Source organism: Odocoileus virginianus, unplaced genomic scaffold, assembly GCF_023699985.2.
Source record: "Odocoileus virginianus isolate 20LAN1187 ecotype Illinois unplaced genomic scaffold, Ovbor_1.2 Unplaced_Contig_20, whole genome shotgun sequence".
NCBI lineage: Eukaryota > Metazoa > Chordata > Mammalia > Artiodactyla > Cervidae > Odocoileus > Odocoileus virginianus.
The window spans coordinates 1,432,536-1,459,197 of record NW_027224337.1 but is presented as its reverse complement, the minus strand read 5'-3'; the positions used below and the strand labels follow the sequence as shown (position 1 = coordinate 1,459,197).

The 26,662-nt window shown below is 37.0% G+C and overlaps 3 protein-coding genes across 4 annotated transcripts; all 3 read left to right on the top strand.

The window, feature by feature from the left end:
* Positions 1–230: 230 nt before the first annotated feature.
* LOC110127337 (olfactory receptor 2AG1-like) lies at positions 231–1,442 on the top strand. The gene has a single exon (XM_020877504.2). It carries the CDS (start codon positions 389–391, stop codon positions 1,358–1,360), a length of 972 nt encoding a protein of 323 aa, XP_020733163.2. The 5' UTR covers positions 231–388; the 3' UTR covers positions 1,361–1,442.
* An 8,640-nt stretch (positions 1,443–10,082) lies between these two features.
* On the top strand, positions 10,083–12,752 carry LOC110127334 (olfactory receptor 2D3-like). 2 transcript variants are annotated; one of them, XM_070464187.1, is made up of 2 exons: positions 10,083–10,998; positions 12,724–12,752. In XM_070464187.1, the coding sequence occupies exons 1-2, from the start codon at positions 10,083–10,085 to the stop codon at positions 12,750–12,752; spliced, it is 945 nt and encodes a 314-aa protein (XP_070320288.1). The 2 variants fall into 2 exon arrangements, with proteins under 2 accessions (XP_070320288.1, XP_020733162.2); XM_020877503.2 differs by lacking the exon at positions 12,724–12,752 and having other exon boundaries at positions 10,083–11,006.
* Positions 12,753–23,683: 10,931 nt separating this feature from the next.
* On the top strand, positions 23,684–24,661 carry LOC110127333 (olfactory receptor 2D3-like). The gene has a single exon (XM_020877502.2). It carries the CDS (start codon positions 23,738–23,740, stop codon positions 24,659–24,661), a length of 924 nt encoding a protein of 307 aa, XP_020733161.2. The 5' UTR covers positions 23,684–23,737.
* The last annotated feature ends 2,001 nt before the right edge of the window (positions 24,662–26,662 follow it).

Genomic DNA, 26,662 nt, shown 5'->3' with positions numbered 1-26,662 from the left:
TGAAGCTATTTAGTGCACTCCATATGTCTATATGCCTAGATTTTCCCTTTAATGTTTCCCATTGGTTAGGCTGCTCCTGTTTCTTAAGAGAGGGAAGTGGGGTGGTGAAGCAGAGCAAATGCAGAACTACTGCCCAAGTGGGACTTGCCTGACATTGAAGGAAACATCAGAAATGGCAAAGAAATGTGCTATTTTAACAACATGTTATCAGTACATACTTGGTGATTTAATTTATGAATGAAAGATGAATACATGGTATGGTAAACTGAGCAACTAATTTCTTTTGATCAAGGGCTGTAACATTGTAAAGGCAAGGAGTTTCCAGTGACCACGTAAGAACTACCTTACCTGATTTTTCATAATTTCAGATAACAAAAAAACCCACAGAATGGAGCTCTATAACTCCACCTTGGAAAGTGGTTTCATCTTGGTGGGGATTCTGACCAACAGTGGGTCTCCTGGACTGCTCTACACTACAATCTCAGTCCTGTACACTCTGGCCCTCACCAGCAACGGCCTGCTGCTCCTGGTCATCACAGTGGATGCCCGGCTCCACGTGCCCATGTACCTCCTGCTCGGCCAGCTTTCTCTCATGGATTTGATGCTTACATCTGTAGTTATTCCTAAAACACTTGTGGATTATCTGCGTGGAGAGAATGCCATCTCCTTTGAGGGCTGTGCCCTTCAGATGTTCCTAGTACTGACCCTCGGTGGTGCAGAGGGCCTCTTATTGGCCTTCATGGCCTATGACAGGTATGTAGCCATTTGTCATCCTCTGAACTACACGGTCCTCATGAGGCCCAGGATTTGCTGGCTCATGATGGCCACATCTTGGACCCTGGCATCCCTGAATTCTGTGATACACACTTCATATACCATGCATTTTCCTTTCTGCATGACCCGGGAAATCAGGCACCTCCTCTGTGAGATCCCACCCTTGCTGAAATTGGCCTGTGCAGATACCTCCAGATACGAGTTCATGGTGTATGTGTCAGGTTCCATCTTTCTCATGCCTTCCCTTGCTGCTATCCTTGCCTCCTATACGTTTGTCCTAGTTGCTGTCCTCCACATGTCCTCAGGAGAAGGAAGGCAGAAAGCCCTCTTCACATGTTCTTCCCATCTGACTGTGGTGGGAATGTACTATGGAGCTGCCATGTTTATGTATGTCCAGCCCAGCTCCTACCACAGTCCCCGACAGGACAACATCCTCTCTGTATTTTACACTGTCATTACTCCAGCACTGAACCCTCTCATCTATAGTCTGAGAAACAAGGAGGTAATGGGGGCCTTCAGGAGAGTATTAGGGAGGTTTTCTTTTATCCAGGATGGTGGCTGCCAGTGTCATATTGAAGCCCTATAACTCCTAGATGGAGCTTCATATCCAGTCTTGGTTTTATGTGGTTCTTCTACATTATGAACTCTTGCCTGGAAAATCCCATGGACAGAGGTAGGCTACAGTCCATGGGGTCGCAAAGAGTCGGACATGACTGAGCGAATTTACTTCACTCTACATTATGAAAATTCTGAAAATCTGCCACATTAGTCCTCATTTGGTCTTAGAGACACAGTTTTGTCTCCATCAGCTCTGTATTTTGATACTTAAGAAGCACTCATTTCTCTGATCAATACCCCAGGATATGTTTGAAATTCTTTTTCTGTTCTGACAGAGTGACCTTACATTTTACTTCAGTATTTTCTTTTCTTACCCTATGACAATCCTATACCCAATCACAGAGAAAGTTAGCCAAATTTTTTGTACAGCTCAATTTAAAGCAGCAATAAAAACTAGAGAGGAAAATGAAGATACAAATGTTGAATTTTACTTGTTGCTATTGACAGAATTTCTCAGTTCTTACCTTCTTATTAGTGAACATTTGTAGTCATATAATATTAGACACTTTACTGTGGGCAGACCTTCCCAGGTTTATATCAGAGTCCTAGACACTGGAAAAAAAAATTCTTACCAGTTACCTATGCCTTGGTTTCTGCATCAACTCCTCAGGCTACTCATGTTGTATCAGGACAGCCAAGTACTTTCTTTTCACATTATTTACAAATAAATCACATTATAAATTATTGATGCCTTAAAGGTCATGTGTGAAAGCAGCCAGCACACTTGGTAATGAGCATCATAATTCAAGAGCTCCCTGCTGGGAACATACTCCTTTAAAGCCTCAGCCCTGACTGGTACTCCTGAATAGGAATTAACGGTCAAAATCAACATCTGAAATGGAAGCAGTCTTACCAATATCTGCATCATCACCACTTACACTTTGCCCAGTGACCTTGTCTTTTCTTTATTACTTCCTTTCTGCTTCAGACCTGTCAGGGAATGTTTGACGGGAGGATTCCTACGTGCTGTCTCTCATGAGTCCTCTGTCCCTCTTCAAGCGGAACAGCACGCTGCTCCCAGGGACTGAGGTCATTGTGTGAGGCAGGCTTGGGTCTCCTTTAGTAAACATTCTCTTTAGGACAAAATGCTTAGTCTCATTCCCCTTTCTTGAGATATGGATTGTCTCCTGACCTTGTGACTAACATTACCCCTTGTTCCCTTGGTAACGGTTGCTGTGCGTTTGGTTTTCTGATCTCTATCATTCCCGAAAGAAGTTTCTTGTACCACAGCCTATATATACTCATAGAAAAATCATTAAAGCACCTTTGCTCCATCAGAGCTTAAGTCCCTGGGTCTTTTTTGTTTCTCTCTCTCTCTCTCTTTTTCTGGCTGACTCTCTGGAGCATGGAGACCCGTCGTGCTCACTTTCCTGCCCGGGCTTCTAAGACCCTCTCAAGAAGGCACTTTGTGCCTTCACCCCCTCGAGAGGGCGCCTGGTGCCTTCGTGAGCGATGCAAGTCCTGTGTCAAGGGCTTTATTGGTCCTCTGCGTAAACCAGGGAATATCAGCCTCTTTCTCTCTTTTACTTTCTTATTGTTGACTCCGTACCACCAGGTTCCAGTCCATCAAAGGACCACAACACAGACCTTTTGAAGATTCTTAAATTCTGAATTTAAAATGAACTCCTCTGCTCCACATACCTTGCCTGGAAACTTTTAGCTACTCTGCAATGCTTGAAGCTAATTACATGAGGAAACAAATTTTAAAAAGATATCTTTCCATGGGGGAGGAAAAAAAAGAACTAATATTTCCTTTGGACAAGATTTAGCAAAGATCCAATCTATCAGCAAGTTCTGTGGTATTTTTTTTTCCCTAAAAACATCCCAGTTTTCAACACTCAAATATTCCAGTCTGGTCCCAATTACCATTATCTCTGCCTTGGACTTTTACTATAGCAGATTACTAACTGGTCTTCCTAATACCAGGAGCTAGATAATATACCCTTATCTTAATGCATAATGTATCCACAAGTAATATATACATATGTACGTATGTATAAGGGCTTTCCTGGTAACTCAACTGGTAAAGAATCCTCCTGCAATGCAGGAGACCCAGCTTCAATTCCTGGGTTGGGAAGATCCCCTGGAGAAGGGATAGGTTACCCACTCCAGTATTCTTGGGCTTTCTCTGGTGGCTCAGACAGTAAAGAATCCACCTGCAGTGCGGGAGACCTGGGTTCCCTGGAGGAGCATGGCAACCCACTCCAGTGTTCTTGCCTGGAGAATCCCCATGGACAGAGGAGTCTGACAAGCTAAAGTCCATGGGTCACAGAGTCAGACATGACTAAGCAACTAAACACAGCACAGCATGTATGTATATAAATAAACTAGCTCTATGTATGTACATATAACATTCTTACGTATTCACCATCTAAGGTTATCAACAGCACTGACGCCTTTGCTTCTCTTCCTTAGTCTCATCTTTTTGCCTCTCATCAAGTGTTCCAGGTCCTGATGGCAACAACACAGCCCTCAGCTGTTTTATCTCACCATACATATATCACAATCTGGATACATAGCTAGGTTTGTTTATTACATTTTTCTTTCAATTTTTATGAATTTATTTTAAATTTTTTATTTTATTTTAAATTACATAAAATATTTACCTGATTAAAAAATCAACCTATGAAGTAATATCTCTCCCGAGAAGTCTAGCTGGTGTTTTTGCCTTCTCCAAACTCCTCAGTCCCATTCTCTATAGCTAATGATATATACATGCTGCTTGCATAATAAATATTTTTTTGAAATTTACTGAGATTATGTTTGTAACAATATTTGTGAATGTTCTATGTACACTGGAAAGAGATATAATTTTTATTATGATAGTTTGCAGTTTGATATGTATTTGTGCTTTTTAATTGATTGTATCTTTAGCTTTTCTATTTTTGCTATTTTTTGTCCATTTGCTTTGCTCTGTCTTGAACTGGGAAAGGTTTATCAAAATCTCCTCCTTTATATGTATATTTCCCTATTCCTCATTGCAGCTTCTGTACAGTCTGCTTTTTAAAAGTTATTATTGGATATATAAATATTAGTTACTTTAAGCCTTTAGAATTATAAAGATTAAAGCAGGACAAATACAATCCCCATTTCACAGATAAAATGACTGCTTCTCAGAAAGAGTTGATGGTTTTCCATATTTATACAACTATTAAGTGTTCTAATTAGAAATGGTCTCTCCTTTGTTTCTGCTGGACAAATTATCTTTATTCAATGCTAACTGAGCGAATATTACTCTAATTTTCAGCTGCCTTTAACAGAGAAATCATCAGTGATCTGTATTGTTCAATTACCCTTTGAAATCATTGTAAAAATGTATTATTGTTGATTGTACAAAAGTAAAAACAAAGTAGCATCAATGAAATAACTGTGAATGAAAAAAGTCCATACACATCGCCATAGAATTGTGACATGTTTTTGAAGATCTATAGCTAACAGAGGGCTTCCCTGATACTGAGCTGGTAAAGAATCCGCCTGCACTGCAGGAGACCCAGCTTCAATTCTTGGGTTGGGAAGTTCCCCTGAAGAAGAAACAGGCTACCCACTCCAGTATTCTTCGGCTTCCCTGTTGGCTCAGATGGTAAAGAATCCGCCTGTAATGAGGGAGACCTAGGTTCAATCCCTGGGGTGGGAGGATCACCTGGACGAGGGCATGGCAATCCACTCCAGTCAGTATTCTTGCCTGGAGAATCCCCATGGACAGAGGAACCTGGCTGGCTATAGTCCATGCGGTCACAAAGAGTCGGACACGACTGAGTGACTAAGCACAGTGCACAGCACATAGCTAACAGGAAAGAAAGAAAGTGAAAGTGAAAGTCGCTCAGTCCTGTCCAACTCTTTGCGACCCCATGGACTATACAGTCCATGGAATTCTCCAGGCCAGAATACTGGAGTGAGTAGCCATTCCCTTCTCCAGGAATAGGAGAAACACATCAAAATATGCTTTTGATATATTATAAAAAAATAGCAAACAGGAGAAACATATCAAAAGAAGAAATAAATCAATCAGTAAGTACATAATCAGATATGTGTGCCCATGAGTGTATGTATGTGTGTACCCCAAGATTTACACAACAAGAGTTTTTATTCCCAGATGAAATATAAATAACTTGTGTGAGAAATAAATCCTGATCAAAAGTCCCTGAGCTTTGTTTTTTTCTCTAACTGCCATCATAAGATTTTCTTCACCCATTTGCCCTAAGGATAAGATATTCCAATAGCTAATTTTCTACTCCAACAATTATAAAGTTGAAATTGATTAAATACATTCCCATTCCTAGAAGAAAACAGGGCAAAATTCCTTAACACTGGTCTTTGCAATTATCTTTCGGATCTCAGACCAAAGACATAGACAACAAAAGCAAAATAAACAAGTAGGGCTACATCAAACTAAAAATCCTCTCCACAGCAAAAGAAACCATCAGAAAAATAAAAGGGAAACCCAGAACACAATGGGTGAAATATTTTCAAATTGTATTATATATATGTCTAACTTATTTTACTAAGCATTATATTTTCTAGTTCCATCCATGTTGATGCAAATGGCAACATTTTTATGGCTGATTAATATTTCAGACAGAGAAAGATAAATACTATATGACATCAGTTATGTGAGAAATCTAAAAAATAATCTAGATGAATCTTTGTGGAAAACAGAAACACACTCACAGACACAGTTACCAAACAGGAAAATGGGGCACGGAGGACAAATTAGGAGTATGGGATCAACAGATATAAGCTACCATACATAAAATAGGTAAGCAACAAGGATTTACTGTATAGTACAGAGAATTATACCAAATATCTTATAATAGCCTATAAAGGAATATATTCTGCCAAAAAAAAAAAAAGAATCACTCTGCTGTACACTTGAAACTAACGCAATATGAATCAATTATTCCTCAATTAAAAAATGAACTTAAAAAAGAAAGATAAAATTTTCTTTATGATATACTCACAAGTTGAAAATATAACATGACAAACAGATTTGAATAAAGAAAAAGCAATAATGATGTAGTGGAGATAATTTGACAGAGTAAATTAGTCCTATTTCTCTGGATAGTTGTAAGGACATATTATAAACCAGAATACATAATGATTTGATTGAAAAAAGAGGTAAAAATTAACAAGAAAGAAAGATAAGAAAAATTTAATCACATATCTATAATATAAAGAATACAGTTTGGATTCAGCAGAAAAACTACAATGAGAAATATAATTTGACTGATAAATTTTAAAAATTACATCTGAGCAATAAATAAATAATTTTCTTACTGCCAGAATAAAAAGGAAAGAAATATACATGGGAAAATTTAGTAGCAAAGCTAATAAAGAACTAAGCATTGAAGAGTAAATAAAGCATAAGTAGTTTAAATCTAGTATGTTTCAGAAAAGTATGAATCTGTCTTTAGCAGACAGTTCAAACATTTGATTTTTACATAAAGTGTCTCAAACCTGTTATTTTCTAAGACGAGTTAAGCTTTTGTAAAAGGTAGCCATAATATCCTCAAATTAACAATAATTTTAAAAGCAGTTAAAGTGAGAAATATGAGAAAGGATGCATATTTACACTCTTCTAAGGATTTAAAGGACAGACAAATGCCTGTCGGCATATATTTTACATATTGCTTCTGCTCCCAAGAAGAGAGACTTGATTCTTTCTCATATGCAGAGCCTATAGAATTTTTTCTTTGATTAGAAAAAGTCTGGGAATTAGAGGATATTCACAGAACTCAATCTATGATTATAAACAGAAAAAAGAAAAAGCTACAAAAGATCCCACGGTATCTAATTGTGTAGAGATAATAGAGGGAGCTGTGCTCAGCGATGCCCTGGGGACCTCCTGCTGGCATCATCTCTCAGGACCTCACCTTTTATGATCCTCTCAGAGAAAGACTCAACTCAGTGTTGGTGCTTAAAAAGTACTGTAAAATTCACCCAAGAAAATAGTCAGAGATTGAAATAGAATCCACGGAAAAGTCCATTTCATACCCAGCTGTTAGGAAAGAGGACTGAGAATCACTGTCATCCAAAACCGAACTCTGGATGTGCAGCTTGGATCTCTGGCTCTCACTCTGCTGGACTCACTGGCAGGTCCGCTTACCTACAGTTCCCCGTCTCTAGAACAAACTCATCCTTGGCCTCCAGGTAAGAAGGAGGAAGATGCTGAAGGCATCAAGTCTCTGCAGAACCAGAGTTTATCCTGGGAGAAGGGCTGTGTCTTTATTTTTACAATCCACAGTCTATTTGGGAGAAGAGATTTTTCTTTACCTTTTTTTTTTCTTCTTTACCTCTCTTCTCATGAATTCTAACCCTTAGAAATCTTGCTACTGGGCACTTACTGAGGTGGTCAGTTTGTATGCTAAAAGGCACAAGAAATCAAAAGACCCATTGTCTCTCAAACTCGTTACCCCTTTTCAACTATGAGAATCTTCCTGTGTTCTTACCTTCCATGCCTGCTACATAGGTGTTCTCTTCCTGTTTCACATTTTCCACACTCTCTGGGTGATTCCCACTGAACTCACAGGAAAATACCTAGGACACAAGACAGACCTTCTTGAAACGTACTAGGCATTATCTGGGAGGTGGGAAGACTCCAAGCACAGGAGTGCTAGTGTTAGGTGTGTGGACACTTCCTGCTCCAGTACCTAGTATTCAGGCTGCTGCCACATTGCTTGTTTGCTCTCGTGCGTAAGAATGAAAAAGAGAACAGGATGCATATTGAGGGTCTGTTCCTATTTCTACTGGAAGAGGAACAACTACCACTGACACCTCTCTCTTATACTGGTGTTCTAGGTGGTCACACCTAGTGTTACTCCCTCTTCATGGTCACAGGATCCCCTCATCCCAAATATAACATGAAGCTGGACCTGCATCACCTGTGTCTTCCAGATTTCATACTATGCTTTTAAAAGGATTATTAGCTTAGGAGTGTTTGAGTGCAGGTTTGTGACAGTGCCTATGAGTATAAGAGGAATCTCTTTGTTTCTGCATGTATTCCATCATTCATATACTAATTCAGTCAGTGAACATTTCCTAAAAATTTACTATATACTGGGTGATGCAGTCATATGGATTGAGATAGGATTTTTACACTGAAGAAACATAAAACCTAGTCTGGGAGACAAGCTTGTGAACAAATAATTATGTATAAATTAATGAGAACTTTAAAAAAGCATGTAATTATATACATATATCAAAACTCATCAAATTGTACACATGAAGTATGCACAGTTCATTACAAGTAAATTTACAATGATGAAGCAGTGAAAAAAAATGTTCTTGTCAGAAATCATTGGGAAATGAAATCAGTAGTGGATTATTTTGGCTACTGAGGTGGCAGTTGATCAATGATTCTCTTGTGTATTCCCTTTACATTGTATCAATGGAAAAGATATTCCTCATTTTGTTTTACCAATTCCTCAAATTATTTCCTGACTGTCTTCGTGGTCCCTCAAGGCCAATATATTATAAAGTTGGTTCAGGCTGGATCCATTGCATTTCCATCTGGATAGATATTTATGAATAGAAACCTCACTGTAACCATGTGGTCTTTGAGTCCTACTTAGCAGTTCATGAGCAGGTGGTCCAGTTACAGCTGATCAGGCCACATTTGTCCTATATTGCCAGTTAGATATGTGGTTTTATCTGTGAAAACAAACCCTTGTATGTTGGCAGTCTTTGACTCCCCCCAACCCCATCCCAAGATGTCCCTGCCAGGTAGCTGACTTTCTGCTCTGACATCTCCTTCATTGTAAAGGGCAGTTCTAGGACTAGTACTTCAGCCTTTCCCTGGAATATCAGACTCCAGCCCTGATTCCTAGCCATTTGCCCATGACCCTGCTACCTTCCCTAAGTCTTTCTAAACTCTTTCCCCAGGAGCCTGGATTCAGCAGGTTATTCCTTGCTTGTTCCTGTGGTAAAGCTATGGACTTTGGTGTTTCCTGCCTGGCTGCAGAGTATTGAACCAGGGCCTGATGCACCTCTCCGACTGATTGGACTTCTGATACATCTGCAGCATGAGGGAGCTCGAACATGGTTATGCCGGATAAGACCCTGCAACTCTGCAGGCGGCTGCTGTGACTGCACTGGGTCACCACAAAAGGCCCTCCCATTTCCCAAGTGCGTGTCGCTGCCTAAGTCTGGACTGGTCTCCACTATCCTGCCTCTGTCATACAGAAGTCTGATCATGCCTTACTCTTGAGCACTTCCATCGAACTTTGATTCTCTGATCCAGTGAAGAATTTAGGACGTAATCAGGCCTGTGGATTATAAAATCATATAAAACGGTCTCATAAAATTTACTTTCTACTTGGAGGGATAATACGGCATCTCTTGGAATCACAAAGGAAAAATTAATTATTTGTTCTGCTTCTTGATGAAATAAAAGTGAAACTCTGCTGATTAAAAAGTAAACTACAAAAAATAAAAACCTGGGTTCTCTACTAAATGCAGAAAATGTTATAATTTTTCAAATCCACATAATATGTTAGTGTTCTTTTTAGACAGCTTCTGTAGAAATATGGTGGTGGAAATTTTTAGAAATTCGTGTCAAATATTTATAAGAATTTTAAAAAATCAAATACATTTTTTATTCCAGTGAGATCTTTACTTTCAGGATCTGATGCTCAAATGTAGTCAGATTTTTATGGCTCTGTTGATGCTTATTATGTAGCTAGGAATAAACATCCATGGGCACAAAAAACCAAACATATCTGACTGAATTCATCTTGCTGGGCCTTTCTTCAGATCAGCAGACCCAGATCGTGCTATTTGTGATATTTCTCATCATCTACCTGCTGACTGTATTTGGGAATCTGCTTATCATACTATTAATTCATATTGACTCTCGATTGCATACACCAATGTATTTCTTCCTTAAAAACCTGTCATTTAGTGATCTCCTTTTCTCTACAACAATTGTCCCCCAGATGCTATTCCATTTGCTGGTAACAAGAAAGACCATTTCCAAGCCATGGTGCTCAATTCAGATGATTTTTTTTCTTGTAGCTGGGTGTACAGAAAGCTCCCTGCTAGCAGTGATGTCCTATGACCGCTATGTGGCTGTCTGCAAGCCCCTTCACTACTCCACCCTCATGACCCAGAGCATTTGTGTTCAGCTGTCCATAGGATCTTGGGCTAGTGGAGCGCTTGTGTCTCTAGTAGATACAACATTTACTTTATATCTTTCATACCATGGCCAGAACATAATTAATCATTATTTTTGTGAACCTCCTGCGCTCTTGAAGTTGGCTTCAGAAGAAACCTACAAAGCTGAGATGGCCATCTTTGCCATGGGTGTGATAATTCTCCTCGGTCCTCTCTCCCTTATCCTTTTCTCTTACTGGAATATTATCTCCACTGTGATTCAGATACGGGCAGGGGAGAGGAGACTCAAGGTCTTTTCTACATGTGGTTCTCATCTCATTGTTGTTGTCTTCTTCTATGGATCAACAATATTTACCTATATGCGTCCAAATTCCAAGAAAATGAATGAGGGGGATAAGGTGATCTCAGTGTTCTATTCAGTCTTAACATCTATGATGAACCCATTCATTTATAGCCTAAGGAATGAAGATGTTAAGCAGGCATTTAGAAAAGTATTTGGAAGATAGAGTCCCTTAGAGCCAATGATCTCTGTATTGACATACCATCATGGGGATGAACATATTTTAAAGTGATTCAACATCTGTAACAGCTTTCTCTCTGAAGTGTCTCTAGGCTCAGTAAAGTACATACAGGTGCCCTTGTACATCTAGAATGTTTCAAGTTTGTCTACTGCATCTTGATCAAGATTATTCTTTGTGTTTATAGATTACTTGCCTCATAATAATAATAATATTATGAGGCAAGTAAAATAGAGCTTTGCTGTTATATTGTATAGTATAATATTATATTATATTGATTATATTTATACATTACATTATATGAATACTTAAAAATATTGAATAGGATCTTTATTTACACTGCACTATTCATTCACTAATCCATATTCACCCAGTGATATTACCTTTTGATTCTAAACTTCACAGCTAGTTGTCAGTCTCATCCCATGCTAACATCAAATACAGTCTTCTACAGGTCTTGGAGTCCTACGCTAGACTCTAAAAGTTCTAGTGAGAAGATATCAATGACTTTTTTTACCCTGAAACTCTGATACTGGACCCTTGGCTTTTTGTTTCATTTCCTACAGTCTCAAAATACTCCTATAGCCAATTCAGCTGCACATGGGGGCACTGTTGGCTCAGACAATAATGTGTGGGACCTCAGATTCCAGTAAATATGGTACATCTTCTGTGTATCGCGCAGTTTCTCTCCAAGGGTCATTGCCGGTGAGGGAACTAGAATGGAGAGGAACACTGCCTACATCAGAACTCTCAGGGCCTTTACCTGTGACACCAATATACCACAGCTGCTCCCCCTCGGACATGCTCTCCCTTTCTGCAGGTTTGACTTGCCAACACCCATCAGTCCTCTCCTTTGGAAAGTGGAAGAGAATCACTGACATATGAGAAGCAATCCTAGAAGGTGAAGATTGCTCTGTAGGGTGAAAGGATGCCTTTAGTCTTTTCTAACTCTGCTATAACCCTCTGTAAGAGCAGAAGCAGCGTCACCGACAGACCTGCAGCTTCTAATCAACTCCCAGCCTGGTACACTGCCCTCGTGAAAGTCAAATTTGCCACACTGACTTCTGGCAATTCCAGCTTCCATGTCCATGACCTTTTGTGAGTAGCCAGTGCTGTTCATTGTATGTGACAAGGCCCTTGCTGAATTGAATGCATCGTGTAGAATGATCCTGCATGGGAGAATAAATCTGTTCAATACTAGATCCACCATGTACATAGATGTATATTGTTTTCAGATTATGTGAACCAGCATGCACCTATACAAGGAAACACAATCCTGCTCCAAAGATTATTTGAGAAACTATGTTATAAACAACAGCAACTGCTTACACATGCTGCTGCCTCACGACCATTCAAAAGCTTAGTCCATTACTTGCTCTTTTCTTTCCAGGAATGATTGTTTCAAAAGTGGCCATGGTTCACTTTGAGTTATAGAAAACTCAAACAGGATAAGAAAATACAGATACTTAAATACATTCTTAAAAGAAAACACCCACCTCTGACTGGATGCCAGACTATTGATGACTGTGCAGCAGAAAGTGAAGTTGCTCAGTCGTGTCCGACTCTTTGTGACCCTATGGACTGTAGCCCACCAGGCTCCTCCATCCATAGAATTTCTAGGCAAGAGTACTGGAGTGGGTTGCCATTTCCTTCTCCAGGGGACCTTCCCAACCCAGAGATCAAACCCGGGTCTCCCACATTGCGAGCAGACGCTGTCTGAGCCACAGAAGATAGATGAATTAAAGCATGTGAGAAACTAACAAGCTCCTGAAGTCACCACAATCTGGGAACTACTCGTGTTTTCTAGAGCAAATAGTTTTCCAAGCCTTAAAAGAAATAAATTTCCTTTCATTATTCTACAGGTTGTATGACTATTATTTTTGTGTTAAATCAACCCATATAATATTGCTTTCAATAGCACAGTTTATTTATGCAATGAATATCTAATTGATTTATTAACTAAATATTTATTGAGATCTCTTCTAGGTGCTGAATATATAAGGACAGCTTAAAATTCCTATCCCCACTGAATTTACATTTTAGAAGAGGGTGATAAAAATGAATAAACAATAAAACACATAACATGTCTGATGGTGATAAGTGCTTTGAGAAAATAAAAACAAGGAAAGGCAGGCTGCTGTTATAAGCAGGTGGTCAAGAAGGACGTTTCTGAGAAGGTGATATTTCATTAAAGGACATCTTATATCTTGTAGAAATCAACATTTGTGCTGTGACCAGAAGGTTGAGAAGAAAGAACCAACCAAGAAGAGATTTAGAGAGGAGTGTTTGGGCAGAGAAAACACGGAGTCTAAAAGGCTTGGATTGGAATGAGTTTTTTTGCAATAAGGACAGAAACAGATCAGAATGTTTGAAGGCTGATGAGTGACAGAGGGAGTGCAATGAATGAGGTCATAGACAGAAGCAGAGGACAGATTGGTAGGGTCTTGGTATTAGATTCCTAGGGCTGCCATAACAAATTTCCACAAACTCCGTGACTTAGAACAATAGAAATTCATAGTTCTGGAAGCGAGAAGTCTGAAGTTAAAGATATCTGCAGATTATGCTCTCTCAGAAGGCTCTAGTGGAGGACAGACACTTCCTTGGTTTGTGGAACCATAACTCCAATCTCTGCCTTTGTCTTCAAAATGCCTTGTTCCTTTATTCTCTTTGTCTTCCTCTTTTTTGAAAAAGGAATCCTTCACTGGGTTTAGGGTCTACTAGCTCAGGATGATCTCATCTTGAGGTGTCCCATAATTACTTCTGTAAAGAACTTTGTTCCAAAAAAGTCACATTCTGAGATTTCAAGTAAACATCTTTTAGGGTGACACAATTCAATTCATTACAACCTTGGAAGTCCTGAAAAAAAGTGTTTGATTTTATGTTCAATAGAAAATCATCCCAATATGCTTTTAAAAATTCCCTTTGAGCATTATATGGAGAATGGATTGTAAGTGGACAAGGATGGAAGCAAGAAAAGCAATCAGTAAGATTGAGCTTTGCTCTGGTAACCCAGGAGAGAAATGATGGTCTTAACTAGACTTATAGCAATGGAGAGGTAGAGGAGATGGTAAGACTTAGAAGTAGATAAGAAATAGAGATGGAAAAAGAGAGGAATGAAATGTCTCTGCCAAGGCCTTGAGCAATTCTGTGTATAATGAAGAGGACTCAAAACAGGGGGAGTTTGGTTGGAAAATTAAGAATTCTCCTTTGGAATTATTTATATAGTCCTGTATTATATGTTTAGTTCTCGAAGTCTTCTGTATTTGAATAGTTATAATAAAGCTTTCATTTAAACAGTCATGACATCTTAAATTGCATCTTGTACCTCTAGTTTTTTGTCCCATTAGCTGAAAATAATTAAAGCATTCTTAGTATAGCTGCAGACAGGGATTCTGAAATCTCCTGGCACTTTTTAGATTGGGAGGTATCATCAAAATAATGCAGCATATACGTATGTCAGCTGTATTTTATGTGATTCATACCGTCATTATTGAAAACTATTTTAAAAATTCTGACAGAACTTGGAGACCTCAGAGTTCCTCAGACTGATCTGAAAAACAGTAGTGAAGAAATTGACATCAGGTAAGATTCAGGTATTTCAGTTTTTGATTACCATAAAAAATGCCCCAGGGTATCTGTCTTTGTAGAAAGGTTAAAAAAAAAAAAAAAAAAAGAGGTAAAAGTGCAGGTTGCTCCAGGGAATGCCCTGTTTACAATAGCTCTTAGGATGTTAGGTTTAAAGACTTCCTTCAAAGAAAATCCTCCAGAGAAGTTTGAACTCTTAATGAAAAGGCACATCTTGGCTTGGTATAGAATAAGACTTATAGCCCAGGGTATGTCCAAGCCTTCAGAATATTTTATAAATTGCAGTGGAGGTTGACTATTAGGATATGGATTAGCAGACTGCAGAAACCACAGCTTTCTTCATTCATTAACTTATCTCTTCATCACTGATCCCACTGTCCTGTGTTTGCCTCACCACCCATCACCCAGGTGAGAGTGGGTAGGGTAACTATGGAGCACTGATTCTCTTAGGGAGTCTGAAATCTCGAGTCTGTTCTTTGGAATTGGGCTTTGCCTTTCACTCTCCTGTTCCTCTCTCTTTCAACCTGGTTTCTAGAGAGAATACTTGCTCATCTTTTGCAGCTTCTCCTGAATAACGGCCTCATGAATTCTTTTCCGCAACTCCAAGGAGGAGGATTAAGCTATTAACCAGGGATACTAGAGTGACTGCAAGGCTGTGGATACCCACTGCCTCTCTTTTTGCATCAAAAGCTAATCTGCCAGATTCTCCTCTGCCTATTGCTATCTCAGTGCTCTCCTTTCAGAGACTGCTTCCTCCTTCCTTTTAACCACTTAGGTTTGAACACTGGGAGGAAGGGAGACAAGGACGGAGCCTGAACCTCCTGTCCTGGCAAGATCTTGGTGTGTTTGGAGGTCCCTAGATGGCCCCACGAGGCTATGTGAGTCTGCTCATTTGTGTGTGCTGGCATACACAGCTCTTGGTATCCTGTCCTTTATCACACTGGACTTGCCCTTCTTCATTTGGATGTGGCTGACAGTTCACTCACCCTCCTTAATCTGGTAATCTAGGATTTAACCTAGGATTTTCATCTTTAACCAAGGATTTTCTAAGTCAAGATCTTCCACCTCAGGTCAGAGTTCGACATCCCAACAGCTAACATAGCCCTCTCTTTTCACTTAAATTTCTCTTGAGAAAGTGAATGTATTGGTGTGCTGTGGAGGCCTGAGTCTATTTATTGATTCATTTAACTCATTTTTAAACCTCTACTATGTGTCAGGTGATGTTAGTATACAGATAAGTGAGATAGAGTTTACTATCTTGAAAAAACAACTTAGTCCAAGAAGATCGACGTTTAATCAAATACTTCACGTACAGTGTAACATTTTCACAAAAACAAGGATGTATAAATCTTTTTCTGGACATTGTGAAGATAACAGTCAGTTCTACTTTGTATTCTGATTACAGATCTTTAAGAAAGTGATTACATTAAAGCTGACTCCAGGTAACTAAATGGGTGGTTAAAATAGAGGAACCAGAATATTTATGTGAAGGAATGCAAAGTTTTAGAGAACTATAGATGATTGCTTTGACTGCAGTCTAGGATAATAGGTTAAAAAGAGAAAATTTATGATGTATGTGTTGGCAGAAGACAGATCACTCAAAGAATTTGAAAAGAATTAAAAGAATGCTATGAAGTTGAGAAGAGAATTCACAATTCTACAGCAGTATCATTTGCACTTTTTATGATTTGTTTTCTCACATGGCTTGAGACAACCAGAAATTATAAGTAAAAATTCAGGATGGGGTTGAGAGGACATAATTAAGATGTAGAAAAATAAGAGAAGAGCAGAAAGTGATCCTACAATAGCAAAAGTGAGAGATTTTTAAGAAATATTTATAGTTAAATTATGCCAAATTCCTTAGACATTGAAAATGATATGGGATGAGAAAAGGTCATTGAATGGACAAAAGAGTATCTTTGATTTCAATACAATCATAAAAATAAAAAAAGAGGCTGGAAGGATTCGAAGAGTCAGTGATGTTGTTAGGTAGTTAGAATAGGGAAAAGGAGTCCAAAATGGCGGTGGCTAAAAGACAAGGAAGGGAAAAGCCCGCGAAAATAGAACAGAGGAAGGTCAAAGGAAGGTCCGAGGACCGGAGTGAGGACTTCAGGTAGAACAGCACTCCTGACTAAGCCCAATTTGCATAGGGCAGGCCCAGGGGGAAGAAAAAAACATATAAAAAGAGGAGCCAAAGGGCTCTGCCACCCCGCGCTGGCGCACTCCTCCACTCTCTGATTCTCCTGCTATCTTCCAAATAAAATTGAGCTGTCACACTGATTTGTCTAAGAGCCATGACACAGTTTGTCCAAGGCCTGAGAGCTGTGATGCGCTGAGGGCTTTAATGTCCTTCCCTCCAAATCATTGCTGTGATGAGACAGGAACTGAGGGGCATACACTCGCCTGACAATATGATAAAAAAGTAGAAGTGATGGGTAATGAGTAACTGATGAATTTAGGAATAGAAGTCAGATAGCAACAAGGAATAGTATGATGAAGGAAGGTTGTACAGCTTCTTTTTTTTTTCCCCTAGAGGAAAAAGTTAACGTAGTTAAAATTTAGAAGTTACTTAACTATCTTAAGGCTCAGTTTCACTATTTATGAAAAATAATTGGATGATATTACCAAAGAGTAAGATCAGTCTAAAGAATGAATGGGATAATGACTATCAAGAGTTTAATGCAGGACTTCTCAGTGCAAAGCAGATTTAAGAAACAATATTTATAATGGTCCAGAATATAAAGGATATATATATATAAAGGATATATATAATATATATAATATAAAGGATAGGAAGAGGCAAGAGATGAGAGTGAAGAGGTAGGCAGAAAATAGAGAACAAAGGATTGAGTGAAAGATTACTTATTTTCTGCATACAAAACAATTTGTTTTTATTAGAGAAATAAAATCATATAAAAATGGAAAGAAAACATTTTTTTATAATCCCATCACCCAGAAAGACACACATATGAACACCTTGGCCAGGCAAATTCTTAAATATAAAATATTTTTATAATTCAGATTTAATCTTAAATATTTTGCAAAATTTTGATATTAAATAATTTTACAGTTTTTCAGGGACTGCATAGTATTCCATCATTTGGATGTTCTATATTTGATTTTTTGAGAAAATTTCTTCTTTTAAAGAGTTGTAGTTATAGTATTGTAACAAAATCCTCACAGATTTATTTTATCCATACTGTTTTTTGATGAAATATTATATTTATTCATGACAAAATAGTAAGTCTGATTTACTTTATCAAAGTATACTGCTCATTTTAATGCATTTTCTCTATGTTGACAAATTACCCATTATGCAGGTTTTAATATTTTGTTTCCAAAAAAACAATAACTTCATTATCATTGAATACTACAAATTTTAAAAATTCATGCCAATGTAATGGTCAAAAAGACATCTAATTTTAATGTGCTTTTTCTTGTATTGAGATTGAAATTTACTAGTTATGAATTGTCAACTCATGTGTATACCTTTTTCCTATAATATTTATAATTTATTTTCTGATTATCATTAGACTTTTTATACTAATTATAAAATTAATATCAAGAATATTAATCCTTGATCTCCTACATTTACTAAAGTTAATTTTTCCATGTTGTTGTTTACTTTCAAGCTTTGTTTTGTGAATGCATTAAGAACTTTTCCCCAGCTTTACTGAGGTATAACTGACAAATAAAAATTGCATATATACTGCATATATTTAAGGTACACAATGTGAGGTTTTGATGTATGTATACATTGTGAAATGGTTACCAAAATCAAGTTAATTAATATATCTGTCTCCTCACAGTTACTTTTGCAAGGGGGAGAAAAATTAAAATCTATTCTCAGCAAATAAGTGTACAGTACAATATTATTAACCATAGTCACTGTGCTATATATCAGAGCTTCAGAACTTATTCATCCTGTCTGATTGAAACTTTTTACCCTTTTATCAACATTTTCTTATTTTCCCTACTGGCCAGTCCCTGGTAACCACTATTCTATTCTTTGCTTCTATGAGATCAATTTTTCAGATGCCACATACAAATTAGGACATAAAGTACTTGTCTCTCTGTCTCTGGTTTATTTCATTTAGCATAATGTCCATCAGGTTCATCCAAATTGTCACAGATGGCAAAATTTCCTTCCTCTTTAAGACTGAATAATATTCCATTGCATATGTGTGTGGGGGTCTGTATCGCAATTTCTTTATCCAATCACCCATGAACAGATTCTTAGGCTCTTTCCATAATCTTGGCTATTGTGAATAATGCTGTAATGAACTTGGGAGCGCAGATGTCTCTCTGAGATACAAATTTCACTTCTTTTGATCATATATCCAGAAGTGGGACCACTGGATCATTTGGTAGTTCTGTTTTTAATTTTGAGGGGAAATTCCATACTGTTTTTCAAATCGCTTCCCACCAACAATGTAAGTGTCCCCTTTGCTCCGCATTCCATCAAAGTGCATTATCTTTTGTCTTTTTAATAGTAGTTCTCTTAATATGTGTGAGATTATTTGTCATTGTGGTTTTATTTATATTTCCCTGATGATTAGTGATATTGAGCCTCTTTTCATATCCCTGTTGGCCATTTGTATGCCTTCTTTTGAGAAATATCTATTCAGTTCTTTCACTTTAAAATCAGGTTATGTATTTTCTTGCTATTGTCCTGTTTGAATGAATGTGTAAAGATTAAAATTGAAGTAAAATAAGTTAGGTTTTTTTATAGTTTGCACTTTTGTTGTAATGCTCAGAAAGGTATTCTACTACATGAGATCAATGGATAATTACCTTATTTTTAAATGTTTAAGGTTATTTATATGTGTGTATCCATGTGTAATGAACAGACACATATCCTTCACCCTTCTATAGTGTTTTCTTTGTAATGAGTGAAGTGGACACATTTCAGTTGTTTGTCAACTCTAGGCATACCTCAGAGATACTATGGGTTCAGTTGCAGACCATTGCAATAAAGTGAGTATTGCAATTAAGTGAGTCATGTGAGTTTTTTGGCTTCCCAGCACATATAATAAAAGTTATATTTACACTAAATATACTAAAGACTATTAAGTGTGCCATGACATTATGTCTAAAAAAAATGTACATGCCTTAATTAAAAAATACTTTATTACTAAAAATGCTAACCATTATCTGAGTCTTCAGCAAGTTATAATCTTTTTGCTAGTGGAAGGTTTAAAATATCAAAGAATTACCAAAACACAATACAGATGAACTAAGTGCAAAAATGCTTTCAGAAAAAAAAATGGTGCAAGTGGACTTGCTCAACTCAGAATTGCCACAAATCTTCAATTTATTTAAAAAAAAAATGCAGTATCTGCAAAGTATAGTAAAGTGAAGTGCAATAAAAAAAGGTATGTCTGTGGTCAATCATTTCAGCATGATTTGCTGAATAATATGTGCTTTACTGACTTATCAGAAGCATTTACACAATTCTTGCATAGCCTTGGAAGGTTCTAATTTTTATTCTGATCCAGTGATATATCTTTCAGCTTTTACATTATTCTAATATTATCTTCATTGTTACAATTTATATTGTTTGTACTGTATTATCATTGTAATTCCTTCAGGTTTTTCATTTTAAATAATTTAAATTGTCTTCTTTACTTAGAAAATGCAGACTGCATTGTACAAGTCAAACAGTATAGATAAGGTTAAAAAGTAAAAGTGTGATCTCAGTCACTTGCCCTGCTCCCTCGAGAACTCTACTTTCTGGGGATAATCACTGTTAACAGATTAATTTCTATTGATCCACAAATCATGTATACAAACTATTCTTCTATAGCACAATAGACTTTGTAAGAATCTTTAAATATGGTTATTTTTATTTTTTATGTTTGAATTTTGAGAAAAAGCTAGGTTCTAATGTCAGGCTTATATGACAATAATTTCTCTTTTAGACTTTCAGCAATAAAGGAGCTTTTAAATAGCTATTTGTATATTTTGTTATGTCAAACTCTAATAAATTAGATGATCAAATTATCAAAACTGATTAATGCATTTGAATCTTACTATTAAGTATTTGACATTTTATTTACTATTCTCTTCACTTTCATACATGTTTGGAAATTTCCATAGTAAGACTTTCAAAAAGAGAGAAAAACATGACTAAATTAAACTATTAAGTTTGTCTTTGCCCCTTCATTCCACATACATAGAAGCCTCTCCATCCCCTATCATATTTGGCCTTAACATTGAATTTTGCTAGCAACACAGATCCAGTTCCAAAGGATGAACAAAGGGTAAAAGAAGGAAAAGTGTAAAAACAGGGAGAAGGATTTTCCTCACTCAGGCATAGCAGCCATGTGTTACTATGCTTTGTCCTTAATTTTCCTAATATTCAGTTACTTCTAGATTACAATCCCATTACTGTAATGGGATATTATATATAATATTATGGGCTAGCTTTGTTTCATGTCCTGATTTCTTTAAATGCTTTGTATGTTATTTAATGTTTACATAAGCACTATAAAATATGTATTATTAATCTCATCATTTTGCAGATGAGGAAAGCAAGGCACAGAAAAGCCAAGTAACTTGCTATTAGTCACATATCAACCAGAAAAACTAGGATTTAAACCCTGTAGTTTAGCTACCGAGCTCCAACTGTCCATCAGTGAGTCATGCCATCTCCTGACAAATGGCAGCAGCCCATGAAGAGTTGACTCTCACTAAAGGAGAAATGACTGTGGAAACACATGTATGCCACAAATATACATGTATACACAGATACACACACCCAGTCACACTCCATTTAAAAGATTAAAATGAGGTATCACATACAAAGTTTGACAATTTGCCTATATATGTATTTATGCTATACAGTTATATACAATTGATTTTGTAAGTCCTTTATATGTTAAGAATAATTTTAAAATTCTGTTAAACTGTTTGCAAATATTTTCTCAGATTTATTTATTTTAAATTTTGCTTAGAGTGGCATTCACTCATAGAATCCTGATATTCTTAAATTGCCAGTTTTGTGGGCATTTTTCTTTATGATTTCTTTCTCTGTGTGCGTATGTATGTGTGTGCTTGTTTAGGGCAGTTTTTACTACCCAAAGATTGAATAGACCAATAGATAGATAAATCAAAAAATAGATAGACTATCTAATTACATAGAAAATTAAAGTGTTTTTAAAAATTAGATAATTCAATTGGGATTAATTATTGCTTATACTTATATGTATGTATAAATATGCTTATATAAACATATACATGTAAAATTCTAAAGTGAATATCCAATTGTTCTATATCTTTTACTAAGTGATACACTTCAGATGCCACATTTGTCAAATATAAAATTTTCATACATACTAGGAAATATTTCTGTTCTATAATATATTTATTGGTCAAATGCTTTATACTGGCTCAGTATATACAATATTAGTAAGCATGGAAAATTTTATTACATATTTTATATCTGGTTGGGTATGTTTCCTCTACTCCATCATTTTTCTTTTCCACACCTCATTTTCTACTATAAAATTACTCATCTAGAAGAAATTAAAAATAAGCTTATTAAATTCCATTACAAAAATCTTCTGTGAATTTGGTTGGAATTTCAATCAATTTATGGATTAATTTGGATGAAATGAACATCTTTACAAGATCATGTTCTATGTAAGTCAGACACAACTTAGCAACTGACTGAATTGATGCATAAAATTAATCTGCCTATTCATTTATTCAAATATAATGTTTCCTGGTTTTCTTCACATAGGTCTTTGAATGTTTTTTAACTATATACTGTTAAGTTTAGTGACTGTGAAGGAATTCTTTTTTTTTTTTACTAAAATTTCTACTTATTTTTCACTTACTCATCTTACTAAGCTTGCTTTAGATCCCTTTGAGCTTTTTAAAGATGTACAATTAGAGATCTGCAAATAATCTTTGTCAGTTTTCTCAATATTTTTCGTGAATTCTCTCTATTGTCCTTTAGGCAGGACACCTCAAAATGCTTTAAAATATGCTTAAATATGCCTGTTATTTGTGGGCCTATGAGTTTGAGTTAACTCTGGGAGTTGGTGATGGACAGGGAGGCCTGGTGTGCTGCAGTTCATGGGGTTGAAAATAGTCAGACACGACTGAGCAACTGAATTCAACTGATAAATAGCTCTGCTATAGTGGATGAGCTCTAAAACCCTTAAAATGGAGAAAGTCTGTGGATTTATCTTCAAGGAGTGGAGAGAACTGGGCTAAACCTTAACCTTCTCTACAACCAGTTTTTTAGTAAGAAAGGAACATAATTGCAGGATATAGAAAGGGTGACAAAGGCTTAGAGGAACCAGTTTGAAAATTTCTCTGAGTCTGTTTCATCATCTGTATTTGGGGGATAATAATAATTAATTCATGGAATTAAGATTTAAAATTAAAAGGATAAAGAAACAATAATGACTGGCCCCAGGAAATTGCCTGACACATGATAATTAGTATTATTCTTGCCAAAGGGCTTTGTGCAAAGAGAGAGAAAAGAGTGTTGAGGACAGAATAGGGCATATTGAAAGGACACCACAGAGAGACAGCTATTTTTACTGATGCACCTCAGCATCCTCTTCACAATGAGAACAAATGACAGGTGAATTTAAGGGCTGGGATTACAAACAACAATACCTCCCTTCAACTTCCTTTTCCTGGCTTCAGAGCACTTGTTTAGGATTACTTTGTAAATGTAAAGACAAAAATCTGCCTTCACAAATGTTATCAGTTTGCAATATAAAAATCTAACAGGTTTAAAACAACTGCAGTATGTTTGTTTCCCAAGCTTATATAAAAGGAAGGATGTACTGTGAGCAGCCCTTATAATCTTCTCAGAACTATGTGTAGTCCAGCCAAGGCTTGGTCATCTAGTATATTCAAGATGATTGCTGGCTCTCTGGTTCTACTGAAAGATTCAAGGGCAGAGAAAAATCAGAAATAGATTTCAATTGTTAGAACTACCAAGCAAAAAGAAAACTCTTCTAACATATGGAAGCAGATAAGAGTTGGAAGTCAATGGCCCAGTTTTGTATATTGATTGATAAAATGCTTGTTACTCATATAGTTTTTAACTGATCAATATGTGTGTGCTTTTTTTTTTCTTGGTGCTGACCTATAAAGAGTATTAAATATTCATGGGAGAAGAAAACCAAACATATGTGACTGAATTTGTCTTCCTGGGCCTTTCACAGGATCCACACACACAAGTCCTGCTCTTCTTGCTTTTTCTGATCATCTACCTGCTGACTGTGCTGGGAAATCTGCTTATTGTTGTGCTCATTCACATAGATTCCAGGCTCCACACACCCATGTACTTTTTCCTTAGAAACTTGTCCTTTGCTGATCTCTGTTTCTCTACTACTACAGTTCCCCAGGTGCTAGCCCACTTCCTGGTAAAAAGGAAAACCATTTCCTTTGCTGGATGCTCAACACAGATAGTTGTTTTACTTCTGGTTGGGTGTACTGAGTGTGCGCTGCTGGCAGTGATGTCCTATGACCGGTATGTAGCTGTCTGCAAGCCCCTGCGCTATAGCACCATCATGACACATTGGGTATGTGCCCAGCTGGCCATAGGGTCCTGGGCCAGTGGAGCATTTGTGTCTCTGGTGGACACCACATTCACGTTGTGTCTGCCCTACCGAGGGAACAATGTCATTAACCATTTTTTTTGTGAACCTCCTGCCCTCCTGAAGCTGGCTTCTGCAGACACCTACAGAACAGAAATGGCCATCTTTGCAATGGGTGTGGCCATCCTCCTAGCTCCTGTCTGCCTGATCCTGGTCTCCTACTGGAATATCATCTCCACTGTGATCCAGATGCAGGCTGGGGAGGGACGGCTCAAGGCTTTCTCTACCTGTGGCTCCCATCTCACTGTTGTTGTCCTCTTCTATGGCTCAGCAATATTTGCCTACATGAGACCGAACTCCAAGATAATGAATGAAAGAGATAAAGTGATTTCTGTTTTCTACTCAGCAGTCACACCCATGCTGAACCCCATCATTTATAGTCTGAGGAACAAGGATGTCAAAGGGGCTCTCAGGAGGGTGACTGCAAAATAGATTTTTGAAAGTGGGAATCTCTGATTTTGATGACAATTTTAGGGATGTGGAGAGAAGTGACTTTATTATAAAAATTTCCCATTTTCATTCCATTCCTACACTTTTGTATTCTTCTCCTATTTTCCCACATGTCTTCTCAAATAAGTTCAGCATATTGCCTAATCAAAGCAAGAGACCTTGGTAGACACAGGAAAGTAATATAGAAAGGAAAAGAAGGGAGAAAAATATAGAAAGAAAGGGAAAGAGAAAAGAAAGGAAGGAAGGAAATGAAAAGTTGATGAATAAACAGTCACTACTCTGCAAGTCCATACAAGCTAATAAGGAAATCAAAACAAGTAGACAACTGTACATCAAAAACACAAAGAAGCAAACAAAACTATCACAAATACAAGAATGTATTTCTGGCAAATGGATTCATTTTCTTCATACTTGCATGCATTCATCAAATATATTTTGAATACATCATATATTTCAGGTATATTTCTGGAAGATCAGGCTACAGATGTAAAAAAAATAAAGTCTTGATGGTGTTATATTTCTAACATAGCTTAAAATTCTCATTTCAACAACATCTGATATTTTAAAGGGAGAATATTTAATGAACAGCAAATGGCAGAATTTTTCTAAGAGTATGTATATATTAAGAAAATAATGAGCTATTAAGATGAAAGTAAGACAGAATCTAGACTGAAAAATACTCTTTTTTGTACTGAAGAATTTGCCCAGCATGTAATTCTGAAAATGTTGAATATGGGTAATTTATAAGACAGTAATAGATAATGAGGATGAAGTTAAGAAAATGAGAACTGTGACACTACTTTATGCCTTGGTAAGACATTTATAATGCAGACCATAGTTTTACATATTATGACTTAAAATGATTCCTAGGTTGTTTTTTGAAAATATTGCTCAATACACGATGGAGTAGGGAAGTTGATCTTAGGATTCTCCATTTGTAATGAGTCCCAAGTGATTCTTAAGCACACTAAAAATTGTACACTGCATTTTAGGTAATGGAATGGCTTTTGTAGAAGCCAATTGTGTAATTATTTGCTTAACATCTGAGTCATCCGTTAGGTTGCAAATTCCACGGCAGTAAAAACTGTGACTGCTTTGTTGATCTCTACATATCATTTATAGTAAAGTATCCAGCTCAAGAAACATTGTTTTCTAATGAATGGATAAAGCTAGAGTTTAAAAGAGAGATATGGGCTGGAGAAATAGATCTTCAAGCTTACTGTATATAATTGCAAGTGAAATTTGACATATCTCAGGATATGTGCCAAAGGTTTTAATCAGAAAACCAAGCTTATGCGTTGCAATCTTGAAGGAGTTATATTAAAATGCAAATTCTTGGTCTTATTATAGACCACGGGGTGGCAAAGATGGAGGCAATACAGATGTTTTGTAGCAATATCCCAAGGCAAATCTGAAGTGCAATTGTGGATGAGATGTGATGTTCAAGAAAGATAGTGGGAAAGAATCCAAGATAGAACCTTGCAGTTACCAACATTTCAAGATGGAAGTATAGCCAATCAAGTCTGAGGCAGCAAGAATCAGAGAAACAGATGGAGGGTCAGATGTGGTGAGAGGAGTGACCGTCCAGGAAAGATTTCTCAAATGACTCAGAGTTTTATGTATTACTGATAAAAGCCTATTGAATTTGTCAATTTGGTCATTACTGACCTTGGCAAAGATTATTACAGCAGAATAATTGAATGGCATAATTATAGACTTTTGGAAAAAATACAGAATCAATTTGTGAGGAGGCAACTTTTAAGTTGAAAACTGAAGGATCAAAGAGTCAACCATATAAAGGTGTGATGGGGGGTGGTGGTAAAAGGCTAGAATCCCTTTCTTTTTACTAAGAGAGGCTTTTCTCACCCTTAATATAACAAAAATATTCTATGTCATCTTCCAGTTCTAGTTCTAGTTTTGATACCCCAAATTGTATTCACCTTTTGGTGGGTATCAAGTCAAAAGACACAGCTAAGGCAAAGT